A 21,187-nucleotide genomic window follows, 5' to 3' on the forward strand; every position below is an offset into this window, starting at 1 on the left:
GGACAATTCCGCCGCTGAAATTGTTCAGCGCAAAGAAAGAACATGTTCATTCTTTGCGCGGAAGTCCGCGAGTACTGCATAGCCGTCAATGTAGACGGCCTGGATTGGCGGATTCTTTTGCCCCCTGCAGTTCGGCAGTCCCTTCTGTGGTGGCTCCATTCTCCCCTCCTCTTCCAGGGGAGGTCCTTTTTTTCCCCTCCACTGGCAAGTCATCACGACCGATGCGAAATGCGAGTCTCCAGGGCTGGTGGTGGGGGGGTTGGGGGTGTTGTATTTCGGGTTCTGATGGTCCAGGGTTGCTGTTTCCCTCCGGAATCTTGCCTTTTCTCAGTCGCTCTTCGGCGGACCCGGGGGAGTGTTCCCTCCTTCAGGAGGTGTTTGCGCAGATCTGTGCTCTCTGGGGGACCCCAGACGTGGATCTCTTCGCGTCTCGCCACAACAGACGGGTTCCCCACTTTGTTGCGAAGTTGCGGGACCCTCTGGCTCTGATGGTGGACGCACTGGTCATTCCGTGGTCGTCCTTCCATCTTCCTTACCTCTTTTAGCCCCTCCCTCTCCTGCCCAGGGTTCTGCGGAAACTCAAGGCGGAGGGCGTTCCCGCCGTTCTGGTGGCTCCAGACTGGCCCCGGTGCGCGTGGCACACCTACTTGACTTGGCTGGTCGCCGACGTACCGCTGTGTCTTCCTCTTTGCCCCGATCATCTCTCCCAGGGTCCTCTCTGCCACCCCAATTTACTGTCGCTGCATTTAACGGCGTGGAGGTTGAAACAGCGGCTTTGAGAGCTCGGGGGTTTTCTTCTGGGGTGATTCGCACCATGCTTCGAGCACGGAAGCCTTCCTCCGCACAGATTTACCACCGCACCTTGGAAGGCTTATTTCCGGTAGTGCAGTCTGTTTCCCCAGTAGTGTTTTTCCTTTCCGCGCCTTCTTGATTTTCTACAATCTGGTTTAGATCAACACCTGACCCTCAGCTCTCTTAGCGACGCAGGACGTAAATGTACGTCCTGGTGAGGTGGTACTTAACGCACCAGGACGTACATTTACGTCCTGAGCATAACCGCGAGCATTGGAGCGATGCCCGGATCATGCGCGGCAGGTCCCGGAGGGACCCGCCCGTAATGGCGGACACCCGCGATCCCGCGGATGTCCGCCATTAACCCCTCAGATGCCGTGATGAACACAGATCACTGCATCTGCAGCATCGCGGTCATTAAAATTGGAGCGCTGCCGTGGCGTCCCGATCATCCAGCAGGGCAGCCGGAGGTCCCCTCACCTGCCTCTGCTGCCTTCTGCTCTGATCTAAAAAAAAGTTTTAAAAAAAAGTAAAAAAAAAAAAAGTAAAAAAATTTGACATAAACATAAATTGGCCAATTTTCCCTATTTCACCCCCAAAAAGTGTTAAAAAAAATATTTTATGTACATATTTGGTATCGCCGCGTGCGTAAATATCTGAACTATTAAAATAAAATGTTAATGATACCGTACGGTTAACGGCGTGAACGGAAAAAAAGTCCAAAATAGCTGCTTTTTTTTATAACCTTTTATTCCAAATAAAATTAATAAAAATGGATTAAAAGTTTTATATAAGCAAATATGGTATCAATAAAAAGTACAGATCACGGCACAAAAAATGAGCCCTCATACCGCTGCTTATATGGAAAAATGAAAAAGTTATAGGTCTTCAAAATAGGGGGATTTTAAACATACTAATTTGGTTGAAAAGTTTGCAATTTTTTTTAAGCGAGCGCAACAGTAATAGAAAAGTATCTAGCCATGGGTATCATTTTAATCTTATTGACTCAAAGAATAAAGAATACATGTCATTTTTACCGTAAATTGTACGGCGTGAAAACAAAACCTTCCAAAATTAGCAAAATTGCGGTTTTCTTTTTAATTTTCCCACACAAATAGTATTTTGGTTGCACCATACATTTTATGGTAAAGTGAGTCATGGCATTACAACGGACAACTGGTCGTTCAAAAAACAAGCCCTCATACTAGTCTGTGGATGAAAATATAAGAGTTATGATTTTTTGAAGGCGAGGAGGAAAAAAAGAAAACGTAAAAATAAAATTGTCTGCTGCCTTAAGGCCCAAGGGGTTAAGGGTCAAGTGTCGGCTCTTTCTATTGTTTATTTACAATTGATCGCTATGCGATCACTAGTACCCTAAATTTCCCATCCACTATTAAAATATAACTTTTATTGAGCCATGATTGAAATCCAATTCACAAGTGCTCAAGAAATTATGGTTGCATGCTAGTGATCTGTGTGGGAGAACTGTGGCTGCAGTCCACAATTCTCTAAGTAAATAAAATTAAAATCAATCACACATTGCCTGCCCGACGTTTCGCCACAAGCTGTGGCTTTCTCAAGGGCTTAGAGGCCATTTGCCTCTAAGCCCTTGAGAAAGCCACAGCTTGTGGCGAAACGTCCGTACTCTATATTCTCTTGGCTGAATTAACAGGCTTTTTGGGAGCCCCCGAAAAACATGGAGGGAATGAAAACTATGAAAACTTTTGCTATGTGGATGACGTGTTCATACTCTGGAGGGGAGAGGAGGCTGATTTGCTGTCTTTTCTGGAAAGGCTAAATTCTGTACACCCCATGATTAAATTTACTCTCACCTATGATAAAACTAGGATAAAATTTTAGGATGTTGAGGTGATTAAACAGGGAGACACATTTCAAACTGTGATGTATACTAAGAAAATGGACAAAAACAATTGTAGTTTAGGTGGGTAGTTTTCATTCCCCCCCCACTCCCTACCCAACCCCCCACCATGTTTTTCGGGGGCTACCGAAAAGCCAGTTAATTCGGGCAAAGAGAATATCGAGTATGGACAGTAAAAAATATGTGAAATCGGAAGAACAGATAATAGAAAATTTTTTAGACAGAGGTTATGACAAGAGACAGTGGAAGCAGAAAGGGAAGTAAGATCGATGGATAGAAAGTAATTGATGAGAACTAAATTTAAAGAAAAGACAGGTGATCGGGTCAAGTATACAGGTATATATGACAGACGTACCGTCATGATCCGGCAAACAGTACAGAAATATTGGGGTTTACTAAGGTCGGACCCTAAATATGGCACTTTATTTCGGGAACCTCCGCTGACTATTGGAGATAGACTTGTTAAAGGTGACGTAGCGATAAAAAAGAAAAGTAAGCAGAAGTTTAATACAATGTAACTTAATGTAATGGAATAATAAATGTAATGGAATAATAAAAAGGGGAAAATATACATCACCCCAGGAAGGGTCACACAATACCAGTAAAAGGTATTGTCACGCCGATACGCCGATACGCCGACACGCATGCAGCGATACGGTCAGCACGTGCCTCGGGTCGCGTCCCATGTCACTCATCGGCCCCGTCCTCCTGCTCAGTCCCGGTGCGCGCGCGGCCCCGCTCTCTAGGGCGCGCGCGCCGGGTCTCTCAGATTTAAAGGGCCAGCGCACCATTAATTGGTGCCTGGCCCAATTAGTTTAAAGCACTTCCTACAATATATATACCCACTTGCCCTTCCTGTCCCTGCCGGATCTTGTTGCCTTGTGCCAGTGAAAGCGTTCCCGTGTGTCCTTTGCCAGTGTATCCAGACCCTTGCCCTCTATTACGAACCGTTGCTGCCTGCCCTGACCTTCTGCTACGTCTGACCTTGCCTTTTGCCTAGTCCTTCTGTACCGTGCCTGACTCAGCAGTCAATGAGGTTGAGTCGCTATCGGGTGGAACGACCTGGGGGTTACCTGCCGCAGTAAGTCCATCCCGCTTTGCTGCGGGCGCTGTTGAAAACCAGTAACCCCTTAGATTCCGTTCCCCTGGTACGGCCCACGTCATCACCTCACTGACACAGAGGATCCACTACCTGTATCTACCCTGCATACCACTCCGGATCCTGACAGGTATATTTGCTATACCTACTAAAATGTCCATGTGGAATGGGGTATGTAGGACACACTAGCAGAATGGTGAAGATCAGAATTTCTGAACATAAAAGTGCCATACGAAAAGCCTTAGAAACAAAATGTTGCCCAGTGCAAAAGAGTAAGTTTGGGGAAACATCAGTTGCCAGAAATTTTTTAGAAAAAGATCATTGTGTAAATGAGCTTAGATGGCAAGTGATCGAACAAATAACGCAAGGTGTGAACAGGGGGAGTAACACAAAATTACTTTTACAGAGGGAAAAATTCTGGATTACTGAACTTGAGACTTTACAACCATCAGGATTAAATGAATTATGTAACTTTAGAGCATTTCTGTAATACGAGTGATATTCATGAATATTTAAATGTTTGTAAAATTGTAAAACTTGTATGTGAAATGTGTCTAATTAAGTTGATTCAATGAAGGTGTTTCAGGATGCACAAAGGAAGATCGGTGTGAGGGATCCAGTACGCATGAGTAAGGGGGTGGACCCCGAAAGTTGCGTCAGATCCTGAGTCTTTCTGATGCACGAGGTGCCCGGACTTTGAAAATGTTTTTATCATTGTACCCTCTGCATACTTTGTATTTTTGTACTTAAATTAAAAGAATTACCCCTGCTACAGTTAAATTACTGTGTGCCCTAGGACTGTATATAGCAGATGGCTTGGGGTTCGCAAAGCCCCGTCGTTGCCACGCCTATACTTTCTTTCAGCGCTGGGATCGCTATGTAGTAAGACACAGCTCATGCGTCCCTCCCTGAGTGGACCACAGTTGTGGTCCCAGGGCTGAAAGAAAGGATAGGCGTGGTGGCAATGGGGCTTTGCGAAACCCAAGCCACGCCTATCTTACAGTGCCTGACTGCTGGATAAAAGTATTTTATAAGTTAGATAAGAATGAAGAGCAATGATTAAAGTTATGTCTAGACTCACTATAGTGTCATCACTAACAACACTGTAGTAGTCTGGGGGGGGTTCATAAATGATGACGGTTGTGCTTTAACGTTCAGTGTCCTAAGAATAAGTTATAGAGCGGCCCATTAAAGGGACGCACAAAAAAGGTGGAGATATAAAAGGTTAGTATAGAATATTTAAGTAATTTAATTGTGCCACTGTGCTCCCTTAAATAAAGGATGCCACTACCCTTATATTAAAATGTGCCACCATACCGTAATAAACTGCCTTTATCCTCTAATGATCTGTGCCACCATGCCATAATGAACTGTGCCACTATGCCTTAAAGGACAAGTATCATTTCAAAAACATATCCTCTATCTGAAGGATAGGGGATAAGTTTTAGATCACGGGGGTTCTGAGCGCTGGGTCCCCCTGCAATCTCCTGTTTAGAGCCCCAACTCTCCTTTCCTGGGGTGCCTTATGACCCCCGCCCGAAGCAGGAGCGGGCACGGACCCTCCATATAGCTCTATTGAAGAAACGAAGATTGCCTAATGGCTCTCCCATAGAACTATATGGAGAGGCCATGGTGGCTCCCGCTTCGGGCGGGGGTCATGACTCATCCCTGTAAAGGAGAGCCTGGGCTCTAAACAGGAGATTGTGGGGGGCCCCAACGCCCAGACCTCCCCCCCCCCCCCCCCCCATGATGTAAAACTTATCCTCTAACTTTTTTGAACATGATACTTGTCCTTTTAATGAATTGTTCCACATTTGTCCATAGCAACCAATCACAGCTCAGATTTCATATCTTCATGAGCACTGGTAAAATGTAACCTGAGCTCTGATTGGTTGCTTTGGACAAATGTGGGCCATTGTATTATGAGGTAAAAAACTGAAAAAATTCTTTAGTGAAATAGTAAAGAAAAATGGTAGAAACATCTGCAGATAAGATCTTGCAAAGAGACGTATCCAGCAAGCTTTAATGAAGTCTTAAAGGGGTATTCCGAGGTTTTACATCTTATCTATCCAAAGGAGAGGGGATAAGATGTATGATTGCAGGGGTCCTGCTGCTGGGGCCCCCTCGCGTTCTCTATGCAGCCCCAGGCATTGTGTGTTGGGCACTGCTTCCGAGACGGGGCATGATCTCAAGGTTAGGCTACCTAGTGACATTGTGTCACTAGGGAGTGTGACCGTGATGTCACGCCTCATCTCCGAAGCAGTGCCTGGCACACAATGTCGGGGGCTGCACAGAGATCGCGGGGTCTCCAGTGGCAGGACCCCTGCAATCATACATGTTATCCCCTATCCTTTGGATAGGGGATAACATGTAAAACTCCGGAATACCTCTTTAATAAAATCACACAGGTTCTCTTAAAGACAGCTTCTCCCAACATGTTTCTGGCATCACAGAACACAATCATCATTAATGGGGGTTATGGCATTCTATGACGCCAAAACATGTTGGGGGAAGCTTTCTTTGAAAGAACCTGTGTGGTTTTATTAAAGGCCATCTGCGGCCGAAAACAACTTATCCCCTATCCGCAGGGGGATAAGTGTTTGATCGCAGGGGGTCTGACCGTTGGGACCCCCCCCCCCTCGATCTTCTGCATGGGGCCGTGGCTCTGCTATGGCTCTCCCATGCATCCATAGAGCTGTATGGGGAGGGGGTGGCAAGGGGGCGTAGCCGTCGACCTCTCCAGGTGAGCGCTAATGCGGGGACCCCCCCCCCACAATCAAACACTTATCCCCTATCCATCAGTTGTTTTTCGCTGCAGTTGTCCTTCAACCCCATTCCCAACCCAGGACGTACCAATACCTCCTGGGTCCCCCCCTACTTTCTATAACGTGGGGCCACGGCGTAGCTGTGCCATGCGCTATTAGCACTTTAGATGCGGCGTTCAAAGTTGATCGCCACGTCTAAAGTGAAAAGTTAATAAATGCCGGTTAGGGAAATTGCGGCGTCCCGAACAGCTGGAGAACATGAGGAAGGTCCTTACCTTCCCCCTCGCTGTCCAATTGCAGAATGACTGCTCAGTGCCTGAGATCCAGATATGAGCAGTCAAGTGGCAGAATCATTGATCAATGGTTTCCTATGAGATAACAATGATCAATGTAAAAGATCAGTGTGGGCAGTGTTATAGCCCCCTATGGGAGAAAAATTCCAAAGTCCAAAATAGCATAATTTTTGGTCACTTTTTATATCATGAAAAAATGAATAAAATGCAATCAAAAAGTCCAATCAATACAAAAAATGGTACCGCTAAAAACTTCAGATCACAGTGCAAAAAATGATCCCTCATACCGCCCCATTTGCGGAAAAATAAAAAAGTTATAGGGGTCAGAAAATTACAATTTTAAACGTATACATGCATGTAATTAGGATTTTTTCCAGAAGTCCGACAAAATCAAACCGATGTAAGTAGGGTATCATTTTAATCATATGCACCTACAGAATAAAGAGAAGGTCTCATTTTTACCGAAAAATTTACTGCGTAGAAACGGAAGCCCCTAAAATTACATAATGCCATTTTTTTCTTCAATTTTGATGATTTTTTTTTTTCTGTTTCGCCGTGGATTTTTGGGTAAAATGACTGTTGTGATTAAAAAGTAGAATTTGTGGCACAAAAAATAAGCCATCATATGGATTTTTAGGTGCAAAATTGAGAGTTATGATTTATTTAAAGTTAAGTAGGATAAATCGAAAGGGCAAAAACGGAAAAACCCTGGGTCATGAAGGGGTTAAGACTGCAATAAAGCTACAATATTATTCTACACATTGCTGGATACGTCTCTTTCCAAGTGTACTAGTGGTGATCCAGGGCCAGGCTCTGTCCGTGTGGTAGTGGGAAGTTGCAGCTTAGGGTGAGCTGGACCTTTTGCTTCATTTGTTATCTGCAATGATCTTCTGTCTTTCTCCCATAATTCTCCTTTCTTTCTACAGATAACGTAAACTTCATAGAGAATCACAGATCAGATCTTATTATAAGTATAACAGATGTAGATCCAGTCCTATGTGATCTCCGGGACCAGCAGCTGCTGACTCAGGAACAATACAGTAATGTGATGGAAAAGAGAAGATCCCAGGAGAAGATGAGAGAACTGTGCGATATTATCAGACACTGGGAGGATACTGGGAAGTATACGGCTTATACAGTGCTCCGAAAATACAATGAAGAAATCATCAGTGACTTGGAAATGGAAGAGACGATGAGGAGAAAGCTTTACTCAGTGCATTGTAAGTCTCACTATCTGATATTCCATATCTGATTATCTTTGGGATAAGAATGGATGATTTAACCTCTTGGAGACCAAGGGCGTACGGGTACACCCTTGCTCCCTGGTTCTTAGGGACAAAGGGAGTAACTGTATGCCCGTGGGAATTTCTGTCCCAGAGACAGCCCCGATCATCCTGAGGGATAGGAGCGAAGTGGCAGGGGTGCCATCCCTCCTATCCCCTGCCATTGGTCGGTTAGGACTAACTGACCAATGGCAGTTGGGGGCAGGGGGGTTACAGTTCAAAGCCCCGTTCTGCCCGCCCCCAGGATGACGGGGCAGAGCGGGGGGAAGATGGCGGCGGGTACCTGGGGCGGCGGGACTGGCAACAGGCAGCGGCGGGATCGGTGGCGGTAAGCAGGCGGCAGAGACAGCAGTGGAGGCAGCAGTGAAGATCGCCGTAAACTGATCTTCACTGCTGCCTTCTAGGAGTTGCCAAACTAAACAACTCCCAGCATGCCCAGACAGCCAAAGATTGTAGTTTTGCAACATCTGGAGGGCCACAGTTTGGAGACCACTATGCAGTGGTGCCCAAGCTGTAGCCCTCCAGATGTTGCAAAACTACAACTCCAAGCATGCTCAGACTGCCCAGGCATGCTGGGAGTTGTAGTTCTGTAATATCTGGCCCTTCAGATGTTGAAGAACTAAAACTACCAGCATGCCTGGACAGTCTCAGCATGCTGGGAGTTGTAGTTTTGCAACATCTGGAAGAGCACAGTTTGTGCACCACTGTATAGCGGTCTTCAAACTGTAGCGCTCCAGATGTTGCAAAACTACAACTCCAAGCATGCCCTTCGGCTGTCTGGGCATGCTGGGAGCTGTAGTTTTGCAACAACTGGAGGTGCACAGGTTGGGAAACACTGAGTTAAGTAACAAACTCTGTTTTGCATAACTACAACCCCCAGCATGCACATGCCAAAGGGTATGCTGGGTTTGCAGTAGTGTGCCTCCAGCATAACTACAAGTCCCAGCATGCCCTTCAGCTGTCACTGCATGCTGAGAGTTGTAGTTTTTGCTACAGCTGAAGACACACTGGTTCTGAAACAGAGTTTGTTACCTAACTCAGTGTTTCGCAGCCAGTGTGCCTCCAGCGGTTGCAAAGTAAAACTCCAAGCATGCCCTTTGGCTGTCCATACATGCTGGGAGTTGTACTTTTGCAACAGCTGGAGACACTCTGGTTGCAAAACACAGAGTTTGTTACTTACCTCAGCATTTTGCAACTAGTGTGCCTCCAGCTGTTGCATAACTACAACCCCCAGCATCCACGGACAGCCAAAGGGCATGCTGGGAGTTGTAGTTTTGCAACAGCTGGAGGTTTGCCCCCGCCCCCCCAATGTGAATGTACAGGGTACATTCACACGGGCGGGGGTTTACAGTGAGTTTATCGCAAGTTTGAGATGCAGAAAATTGTCCGCTGCAGCTCAAACTCCTAGCGGGAAACTCGCTGTAAACCCCGCCTGTGAGAATGTACCCTAAAAACACTACACTACACAAATTAAAAAGTAAAAAACTACATATACATATACCCCTACACAGTTATATTTACACTAACATGCTGGTGTTGACCCATACTGTTCATTTTCAAAAGAAGTAAAATGAAAATAAGACCCCCAAAATTTGTAACGCATTTCTTCTGAGCACGGAAATACCCCATATGTGGGCATAAAATGCTCTGCTTGCGCACAACAAGGCTCAGGACTCAGAGCGCCATGTACATTTTAATGATTTGCACAGGGGTTGCTGATCGTTACAGCGGTTCTGACAAAAACTTAAAAAAATAAAAAATAAATAAAAAACACGTGACCCCATTTTGGAAACTATACCCCTCACAGAACATAACAAGGGGAATAGTGAGCCTTAACACCCCACAGGTGTTTGAAGAATTTTCATTAAAGTTGGACGTGAAAATGAGATGTATTTCTCTATCTGCTCCATTGGGGGATACAGACCATGGGTGTATGCTGCTGTGTCTATGAGGCTTGACACTATAGCAATAGAAAAGTCGGCTCCTCCCAGCAGGATATACTCGCCTCCAGGCCACTAAGCTAATCAGTTTTAGCTTAGTGTCTTAAGGAGGTGGACATGGTCTGGGTCTCCCAGACCAGGTCTCATATTTTTTGTTTTCCTAGGTTAGGGACGTATTAGATTTTTTATTCCCTTTTCTTTCCTATTTTCAGGTGGGGACTCAGGAACATAGCGTTCACTGTTTCCCCATTTGCGATTGAGGGGGCACAGGCATCGTGGATGTACTGTCAACCCCCTCTCGCCAACGGTTAGCGCCTGGGATTGTACCTCATGGGTCCGGGTCCCCCACTTTTCCCTGCTCGTCTCGCTGTTGCAGCACGGCATGATGCAGGTGACTAAAGCTGACTGAAGACTTCATGAGGTAAGTTCTGCAGACTAAGGTGAGTATATTTTCCCCCTTTCTCTTAGGTACTGGATTCTCAACAGCTGGAGATCCCTAGTTAGTGGCCCACCCTTTTTTCCATGACGGTTTATGGGACTGGCCAGGAGGGTTTCTTGCATCCTTTTCTACTTCTATGAGTTTTTCTCTCCTTCTCTCTGCCGGAGTTCTCCTCACAGCAGCAGCCTGAGGGACACAGACCCGGGTGAGACTGTGTTCCTTTTTTATTACTATGTCTGTGCCCAGAACTGTTCCCCCCTCTAAACAGATAGCTTGGTCCTTAGTTACTTATTACACCTGTAATAACTGTAACACAGAAATGTCTGGTTCTGCTGAACCCACTTGTTCTGCCTGCACCACTGCTCCCCCAGACCCCCCTGCTATTTCTACCCCGGATGTTCTACCAGACCCGGTGGGTTCGGCCATCCCTCCATCCTAGGTTTCTTGCCTCTCACAGTCTATATCCGACATGGCTCAGGTCTCCCGTTCTGTGGTGACTGCCTTGGAGAGGTCCTCCCTCCATCAATCCGCTCCCCTTCCCCCTACTCTGCCGGCTCTCGCAAGCGTAATAGGGGTGTTTCTTCTAACTCATCCCCTTGGTCTTCGGGTAGGTACGGGCGTTCCCATCATATTTCTTCCCCGCTACCTCATCTTATGACAAGCGTCCCTCCTCCAGAGGACACTCCCGCAGTCGCCGCTCTGGCTCTCCAGAGCCGTGTGCTGGGTCAGTCTCTCCCTCATCTAGGGCTACCTCAACGCGTTCCTATTCACCTGGAGAACTTGTGGATGAGGTCTTATTTTCGTTGGTGCGAAGCTCAGGTTCTTTTCTCCTGTTACGTTTTCCCTTCCCCGTCTTCTCTCCTTTTTGCAGTCTGGGTTGGAACAAGGGTTGGTTCTCAGCTCCCTTAAGGGTCAGATCTCTGCCCTTTCTATTCTTTTTCAGCGTCCTCTGGCATCCAATTCTCATGTCAGGACCTTCATTCAAGGAGTGGCACATGCTGTCCCTACTTATCGGTCCCCTTCTCCCACTTGGGACTTGAATCTGGTTCTGGGTGTCCTACAAGGTTCTCCTTTTGAACCTCTCAGGGATGTTCCTCTTAGCCTACTTTCCTGGAAGGTGGCTTTCCTTATTGCTATTACCTCCATCAGTAGGGTTTCTGAACTGGCAGTTCTTTGCTGCCGTTCTCCTTTTCTAGTGGTTCATCAGGACAAGGTTGTTTTCTGGCCAGATCCATCCTTTTTACCCAAGGTTGTTTTGGCTTTTTATCTCAATGAGGACATTGTCCTCCCGTCCTTTTGTCCTGTTCCTTCTCATCCCCGGGAGCGTTCTCTCTACAAACTGGATGTGGTGCGGGCTGTTATTACCTATCTCTCTGTCACTTCTTCCTTTCGTCAGTGCGACTCCTTTTTCGTTCTTACGGAAGGTCGTCGTAAGGGACAGCCTGCTTCCAAGGCCACCATTTCCCGGTGGATCCGTTCTGCTATTTGAGAAGCTTACCGCTGCAAGGAGAAGATCCCACCCTTCAGGGTTTTGGCTCATTCCACCCATTCTGTTAGGGCATCCTGGGCTCTCTGCAATAAGGCCTTGGCTTCGTAGGTCTGTAAAGCGGCCACCTGGTCGTCTCTGCACACTTTCTCAAAGTTCTGCCAGGTTCATACCTTCGCATCGGCTGATGCTAGTCTAGACCTTAAGGTGCTTCAGGCGGCAGTGGTACAGCCGACTGCCTGACTGTTTCACTGCCCACCCAAGGGACGGCTTTGGTACGTCCCATGGTCTGTGTCCCCCAATGGAGCCGATAGAGAAAAGGAGATTTTTATGCTTACCGTAAAATCTTTCTCGAAGGATCCATTGGGGGACACAGCTCCCACCCCTTTCTGGTGTTTCTATCCGGTTATCTGTCCGAGGGGTGTTCAGTAAATTTTTTCTTCTGGTTCTCGGACAGTTTGTGGTTTTTCCTTTGACCTGTCGGTCCTCTCCTATTGAAGGTGGGTATATCCTGCTGGGAGGAGCTGACTTTTCTGTTGCCATAGTGTCAAGCCTCCTAGAGACAGCAGCATACACCCATGGTCTGTGTCCCCCAATGGATCCTTCGAGAAAGAGAGATTTTACGGTAAGCTTAAAATCTCCCTTTTTTTTCACTAAAATGCTGGTGTTATCCCAAATTTTTCATTTTCACAACGGGTAATAGGAAAAAAGCCCCCCAAAAGGCTCTCTCTGGAGAGAGAATGTGGAAGTGAAGGCCATGTGCATTTATAAAGCCCCCATGGTGCCAGAACAGTGGACCCCCCCCCCACATGTGACCCCATTTTGGAAACCACACCCCTCACGGAATGTAATAAGGGGTACAGTGACAGATTTTTTTAATTTTTCATTTGCACAGCCCACTGTTCCAAAGATCTGTCAAACGCCAGTGAGGTGTAATTGCTCACTGCACCCCTTATTACATTCCGTGGGGGGTGTAGTTTCAAAAATGGGGTCACATGTGGGGGGGTCCACTGTTCTGCTAGCATGGGATGGGAGCTTTGTAAATGCAAAGCAGTAAGCAAAAGAGACAGTAGCCGGCACGTACGGAACTAAGCAACACTGTAAGCGGACATAACACATAGGACGGGATCCATTTAAAGCCTGCAGCAGAGGTGCGTAGCCAAAACAGGAAGCATAATGCCAAGACAAAGAAAAACAGAGGCCGCACACACACCATTCTGGTCTGTTTATTCGTATCCAGCCAGCATAGCAGAAGGACAGGTGGGGGAGCGGGGTGGGAGGCGGGGAAACTCCGGAACAAGTTGTTTCGTGCGGCTTAGCGCACTTCCTCTAGCCGGAAAAATGTCCACCGGTGCCGCCTTCCTATTCATAGGGGCGGCACCGAGCAGTCGCCTAGTGACCTGGCTGACAACTTTGTCACGTGTCTGTGAGTGCAGTCACGTGACTATCATGTGATGTAAACACAAGAAAAAACTACAGGGCAACAGGGACAGGTTAATAAGGGTATACAAATGAATCAAACATAAAACAAAACTACTGACTATAAGAATGCATTAAACTCGTTTCCGGTAATTCAGGCCGGCATTTCCAGTGGCATGGAGACATATTATCCAACGGGCTTCACGTTGGAGGAGGAGTCTCCCTCTGTCCCCTCTGAGGAGTCTTTCTTTCTAGGCCCACAAACTTCAGGTTGCTGTGGTTGCTGTTGTGGGTTTGGGTCATGTGGGCAATAAATCTAGGAGCCCCAAGTCCGGTCCGGATGGAACGCACGTGTTCCCTGAACCGCACCTGGAGCTGCCTGATGGTCTTGCCAACATAAAGCCTCCCACATGGACAGACCAAAGCATATACTACGAAAGTGGATCTGCATGTTATTAATTCTTTAAATTGGTGATGGTAGCCTCCTAATGATATGGTCTTGCCAGTGTACATGTTTGTACAGTGTGGGCATGTCCGGCAAGGATAATTGCCTTTAGGGGTCTCTCTAGTTAACCAATTTTTGTCTGAAGGGTTATGATCAGTGGTGTCTTAAAAATTTTTTTTATTTCTCACCTATTGTGATATTCTTTCTGAATGTAACCAGCTGAGGATGCTGGGCCACCTCGTAGAGGTCGGGATCAGCTTCCAACATGAACAAACTGCGGCGTATAGCACTAGCCACCTGCTGGCCCATGTTGGAATTGGCAAGGGAGAAACAAAATCTTTTGGAGGTCATATCTCGTTTTTTCTTATAATCAAGAAGGGATGATCTATCTAGACCCCTAACTTCACGTAGACTCTTCTCGATAATGTTCACTGGGTATTGTCTCGCCAATATGCGCTCTTTAAAATGGATAGAAACGGCTGATCAAACGGGTATCCGTTTTGAAGCGTTTGTAACCGTTTTTAATCTTTTTTTTTTTTTGAATGAAAAAATCAGCCACCTACAGACTCCTGTACCCAGGACTAGTACTACTCCCATCATGGAACAGACTAGTACAGGGGCTGAGGGATTGATCACACCGGGTCTCACTTCTGAGACCCGATCCGATCAGAAGTTATTAAGCAGGGGAGCGGGCGGCATGGTCCGCAACCCTGCGATGTACACGATGTATTTTACTTTCATTTTTAAATTCCCCGCGGAGAGCTCGGAATGGCCAGTACCGAGGAGCCAATCAGGGCTCCCTGCAGGGATTTTTAAAATGGACAATGTATAGTAAAAGCGCTGTGGGGGACAAGATATATAGCGCTATATATCTAGCCCCCCAGCGCATTTATAAAGATATAACCTCCACCAGCGCAAAAATTATATACCCCCGCAGTATATATATATATATATATATGTGTGACCCCCCCAGCGCATTTATAATGTAACCCCGCCTGCGCCTTTATAATTATATACCCCCCGCCAGCGCAATTATCAATATATACCCCCGCCAGCGCATTTGTGACCCCCCCGCTGGCGCATATGTCATTACTGCAGCGCGATGTATGAATAGTATTTTACTAGCAGAGCATTGCACCAGCCGCTGCCAGCGCGATGCTGCTGATAGAATACTATACATACATCGCGCTGCAACCTGCAGGGGCATATTATATAGAAGTGCTGTGGGGGCAGATAATACTATATATCTGGCCCCCACAGCACTTCTATATAATATGCCCCTGCCGGCTGCAGCGCGATGTATGAATAGTATTTTACTGGCAGAGCATCGCACCAGCCACTGCCAGCGCGATGCTGCTGATAGAATACTATACATACATCGCGCTGCAGGGGCATATTATATAGAAGTGCTGTGGGGGCCAGATATATAGTATTATCTGCCCCCACAGCACTTCTATATAATATGCCCCTGCAGGCTGCAGCGCGATGTGTGTATAGTATTCTATCAGCAGCATCGCACTGGCAGCGGCTGGTGCGATGCTCTGCCAGTAAAATACTATTCATACATCGCGCTGCAGTAATGACATATGCGCCAGCTGGGGTCACATAAATGCTCTGGCGGGGGGTATATATGGATAATTGCGCTGGTGGGGGGTATATAATTATAAAGGCGCAGGTGGGAGGTATATATTAATAATTGCGCTAGCGGGGGGTATTTAATTATAAAGGTGCAGGCAGGGGGTCACATAAATGCGCTGGCGGGGGGTATATATTGATGCGAGACATATCGACTCGCATCAGTGGATGTTGAGAGCCTGTACACCTGCATCCCCCACGATGCGGGTGTACAGGCTATCCGTGAAGTGACAGAGACAGATAAAACAGATGATTTTACATCCTTTGTCTGTGAGGCATTGCATTTCATCCTTGCCCACAACGAGTTCAAAGACAGCGAGGACTGTTATATTCAGGAGACTGGCACTGCCATGGGCACACCGGTCTCCTGTACTTATGCCAACCTGTTCCTCGCTGTCTTTGAACGCAAGTATGTCTTTTCTCCCACCAACCCCTTCTGCAGACATATCAAGATGTTTCTTCGATATGTCGATGACATACTGGTTGTGTGGGATTCTTCTGAGACTGAGTTCTTTGAATTCGTTGATTACTTGAACCAGACCAATACAGAAAACATGCTCTTCACCGCAGTGTTTGAGGGTCCTGAGCTCGATTTCCTAGATGTCAAACTGAAAGCAATAGGGGACACCCTATTGGGTAAATGAGTAAACCCATTGCCAGAAATTCATTACTACATTTTAAGAGCTATCACCCCTTGCACGTGAAGAAGAGCATCCCTTACTCCCAGTTCCTGGGAGTAATCCCTTACTCCCAGTTCCTGGGAAACTTTTGAGAGTCAGGCTCAGGATCTTAAAGAGCGCCTATTGACGAGACAATACCCAGTGAACATTATCGAGAAGAGTCTACGTGAAGTTAGGGGTCTAGATAGATCATCCCTTCTTGATTATAAGAAAAAACGAGATATGACCCCCAAAAGATTTTGTTTCTCCCTTGCCAATTCCAACATGGGCCAGCAGGTGGCTAGTGCTATATGCCGCAGTTGGTTCTTGTTGGAAGCTGATCCCGACCTCTACGAGGTGGCCCAGCATCCTCCGCTGGTTACATTCAGAAAGAATAGGACAATAGGTGAGAAATTTAAAAAAATTAAAAGACACCACCGATCATAACCCTTCAGACAAAAATTGGTTAACTAGAGAGACCCCTAAAGGCAATTATCCTTGCCGGACATGCCCACACTGTACACACATGTACACTGGCAAGGCCAGTAGGAGGCTACCATCGCCAATTTAAAGAATTAATAACATGCAGATCCACTTTCGTAGTATATGCTTTGGTCTGTCCATGTGGAAGGTTTTATGTTGGCAAGACCATCAGGCAGCTCCAGGTGCGGTTCAAGGAACACGTGCGTTCCATCCGGACTGGACTTGGGGCTCCTAGATTTATTGCCCACATGACCCAAACCCACAACCGCAACCACAGCAACCTGAAGTTTGTGGGCCTAGAAAGAATCCCACCTTTGAGAAACAGAGGGGACAGAGGGAGACTCCTCCTCCAATGTGAAGCCCGTTGGATAATACGTCTCCATGCCGCTGGAAATGCCGGCCTGAATGACCGGAATGAGTTTAGTGCATTCTTATAGTCAGTAGTTTTGTTGTATGTTTGATTCATATACCCTTATTAACCTGTCCCTGTTGCCTTGTAGTTTTTTCTTGTGTTTACATCACATGCACTCACAGACACGTGACTAAGTCGTCAGCCAGGTCACTAGACGACCGCTCGGTGCCGCCCCTATGAATAGGAAGGCGGCACCGGTGGACGTCATTCCGGCTAGAGGAAGTGCGCTAAGCCGCACGAAACAACTTGTTCCGGAGTTCCCCCGCCTGTCCTTCTGCTATGCTGGCTGGATACGAATAAACAGACCTGAATGGTGAGTGCGCCCCCTGTTTTTCTTTGTCTTGGCTTTGTAAATGCACATGGCCCCCGACGTCCATTCCAAACTAATTCTGTTAGAAATACTTCATTTTATTGAAAAATTTCAGGGGTGCCAACATTTATGCCCATGACTGTAGGTGTGGCTTACACATAGGGGGTGTGAGAAGGTGAAAGGGATGATAGTGGATGGACGCTGTGTGTCTCCAAGGCTCCTGACCTTGGTGAAGTAAGGCCGAGTTTTTCTCTAGTCTGCTGTAATGCAGCTAGACACTAGGTCTGTAGTGTGGCTGGAAGGCCAATATGGGACGGCTTTACTGGGAATGACCAGTCTACCTCACCAGGTGAGGGGGATTGTCTTTTGGCAGCTGACACTGCATGGAGAAAGCTGTGTGTGGAGCTCTGCTCTGGAGACCCGGAAAAGACTTTGCTGTGTGCAACGCGGCACAAACCCCGGGTGTGAATAAACACCAAAGGAAGTTAAGGTGGACTTTGTTATGCTGTTTTCCTTTATCTTACGTTAAATACTGTGTTTGCTGTTTAAGTGTGAATAAAACACTGGACTTTGATTTAAAACGCTGTCTCCTTACCTCAATACTGCAACCACACCTATTTGCAAGAGCGAGTCTTCACAGGGGGCACATAAACATCTATTGCCCGGGGGCCTATGAGTTGTCAGTCCACCCCTGATTTGCGTATTGTATGTGCTCCTTTAGATATAACACATAATATAAGGGATGTGCCTAAGTAAGTATTTTAGTCAGACAATTTAATTTCCTTACAATTTTATTGTATAATAACTGATGCAAAGTTGATAGAAAGTCTTGAATGTATAAACTATTAAATGATATCTGTAGCACTGGTACCTCCCTCCCCCCCGATCTTCCAAACTTGGCTCCCGCATTGCCGCTGTGTGCGAGCGGCTAATGCGCACAGCGTCGAGCTCAGGGAGGTTGACGGCATGCCCTCTCCCCATACAGCTCTATGGGAGAGGCGGGGAGGCACGAACGCTGCCTCCCCGTCTCTCCCATGGAACTACATGGAGGAGGCGTGTTGGCCGCAACATCAATTTGCAGATTATACATAACTGACTAAACCTAGTAAACAGAAAAAGGGGGCAATACACTATTTCACATGGGGGTGGATGGGTTGAAGGCTTGGGCTGACACGTGTCAGATGTGGTGTAAGGCTAGGTTTCCACTTTTTTTGGGGGGGGGGAAACGTACTAAAAACGCCCATTCTGCCACATGGCGTTTTTTTTTTTTTTATTGTGAAAAAACGCTGCAGCCAGATGTTAACTGCAAGTCAATAGGGAACTGCAAAATGCCATATCCACTTGGCGTTTTTCAGTTTGGCGTTTTTATTTTTTATTCTTTTGGCGTTTTTCAGCTATTTTTGGCTCCTTGGCAGTTTTTCAAAAACGACCTCTTGATAAGACTTTGGGGGGGGGTTTAAAGGAAAATCTTGGCTTTCTCCCCCCATAGAAGTCTATGGGGGTGAAAAAACGCCATGTGGGTTTTAACTTTGGCATTTTCGCAGGAGGTTTTAATTCTTTTTTGGACTTTAGCAATCCAAGAAAGTGATGGAGATACCTTTTTTAATAAAATTTCGTATGGGACCTTTAAAAAAATTATAATAAAAAAGCTACAGTAGTGATGGAAAAAATTGTATTTAACGAAATTTATATTTTTTATAACCAAATTTTCATTAATTTTTAAACAAGGATCAATTTATGTGGGCGGGCAGGGAACTAAAAATGTAGCCGACAATAATAAAAATGTAGAAATGGGCCATTTAAATGTAAAAATAATCTATTTGTTAAAATTTTGTTTAAAATACATTCCTAATAAAAAGTTTAATGTGTTTAATAAAGTGTGAGTGTGTGTGTGAGTGTGTGTGAGTGTGTGTGTGTGTGTTTTTAACCTCTTTTTCCCTTTTTTTTTCTTTTCTTTTTTTAATTTTTTTTAGGTAGTACAATTACTCCCAGCATGGAACAGACTGCTCCATGATGGGAGTAGTAGTACCTGTATGAATAGACAGATCGCTCAGGTGTCACTTCTGATCCTCCTATATAATGTATAGATGCGGGCAGCACAGTGGCTTCTCCGCGATCCTGCACTTTGTTCTGCGATGTAAAGTTCTTCACATCAAAGATTCATATTTCCTGCAGAGAGCTGTGATTGGTCAAATGGTTCCAGCCAATCACAGCTCTCTGGGAAATATGAATAGGTGTTTATTCGGCATATACTATAGTGCAGGGGACCAGAGAAGAGCATCTATACATTATACAGGACAATCGCAGGGGGTGTCAGGAGTGACACTTGCTGTGATCTTTCCTTACCTGCAGGTACTACTGCTCCCAACATGGAGCAAACTCGGCTCCATTCTGGGAGTTGTAGTACCTGCATTAAAAGACAGATCGCAACGGGTCTCAGAAATGACACCCGATCGTATGACACCCGATGTCTATTAGTACAGGTACTAAGAGTGTGAGAAGAGTGTGCTCCATGTTGGGAGAAGTAATACCTGCAGTAAGGGACAGATGACAGCAAGGGTCACTCCTGACACCTGTTGCGATCCTCCTGATTTGAATTTCGGGACTCAGCTGTGCTCACTGCTACGGAACTGGCAGAACAGCTGATGCTGAGCAGTAGCTGTACGTCATATATCTACTGCCCAGCAAGAAATTATAGTGAGCCTGCAATGTGTATACAGTATACACATTGCTGGCTCACTTAACCCCTTGCTGAACTGTGCACTATGTGCCAGTCCAGCAAGGAAAGAGTTAACTTACACTGCTTGATAGTGTAGGTTAACCCTTTGGGTGCTATGCAGAATATACAGCTATCTATAGATAGCTGTATATATTGTATACAGAAGAAGAGATCCCTTTTACCTTCCTTGCTCCCTGTCCCTTCCGGGTCCGTGTAGCTTCGCCCCCCTAGTGATGACATCATTAGAGGCGGAGCTACAGACGGGAGGCAGAGTGGTAAGAATGAGGCTCTGTTCATATTTTACGTTTTGTATAATGTGAACAGATCCTTCTGGCAGTGTCTTCACAGACAGGGAGACTCCAGCTGTTGCTAAACTACAACTCCCAGCATGTCCAGACATCCAAAGGCTGTCTGGACATGCTGGAAGTTCTAGTTTTGCAACAATTGGAGGCTTTCTGTTTGTCCTAACCCATGTTTTGTGGATTTTTTTCTTCTCATTTCAGATCTGTGTATGCAGAGGATTGCGGCGGATTCAGGGGATTATGGCGATGAACTAGATTCATTTTCTTTTAATAAAATGGCTAACGAGGGTTGTGGGGGAGTGTTTTTTTAAATAATTTTTTTTTACAATGAGTAGTGTTTTGTGTTTTATTTTTTTATATTATTGAATTTTCAGGCTTAGTTAGTCGTGGAAGCTGTCTTATTGACAGAATCCATTACTAAGCCGGGGCTTAGCGTTAGCCCCAAAAACAGCTAGAGCTACCCCCGCCCCCCTAAATTATTACCCCGGTACCAACCGCCATAGGATTGTCGGGAAGAGTCGGTACCAACAGGCCCGAAGACTCAAAAAAATGATGCTTCTGGGCCTAGGTGGTAACAAGCTGGCTTTATTTAGGCGGGGGAGGGCCAGTAACAATGGTCCTCACCCACCCTGGTAACATCAGGCTGTTGCTGCACAACCCTCGTTAGCCATTTTATAAAAAAAAAAAAATAGTTCATCCGCAGTAATCCACCGAATCCGCCACAATCCTCTGCATACATGGTTCTGAAACGAGAAGAAAAAAGAAACACAAAAGATGGGTTAGGACATTTTTTTGGTGCCCTCCCCCGGCGCTCTACCCCTGGCCTC

General features: G+C 46.1%; 1 protein-coding gene across 20 annotated transcripts in view; it reads left to right on the plus strand.

Moving 5' to 3' along the window:
* LOC130367542 (uncharacterized) overlaps window positions 1–21,187 on the plus strand; it is a 352,795-nt gene that overhangs the window by 189,909 nt on the left and 141,699 nt on the right. For all 20 annotated transcript variants that reach the window (XR_008892098.1, XM_056570003.1, XM_056570002.1 and 17 more), the window contains one exon: window positions 7,755–8,048. Coding sequence is in view for 19 of the 20 variants with exons in the window: in XM_056570003.1 (XP_056425978.1) it covers window positions 7,755–8,048 (294 nt within the window). In the remaining variant the exon portion in view is untranslated. The remainder of the gene's footprint in view (window positions 1–7,754; window positions 8,049–21,187) is intronic.

This window comes from Hyla sarda, chromosome 4 (genome assembly GCF_029499605.1).
Source record: "Hyla sarda isolate aHylSar1 chromosome 4, aHylSar1.hap1, whole genome shotgun sequence".
Classification (NCBI taxonomy): Eukaryota; Metazoa; Chordata; class Amphibia; order Anura; family Hylidae; genus Hyla; species Hyla sarda.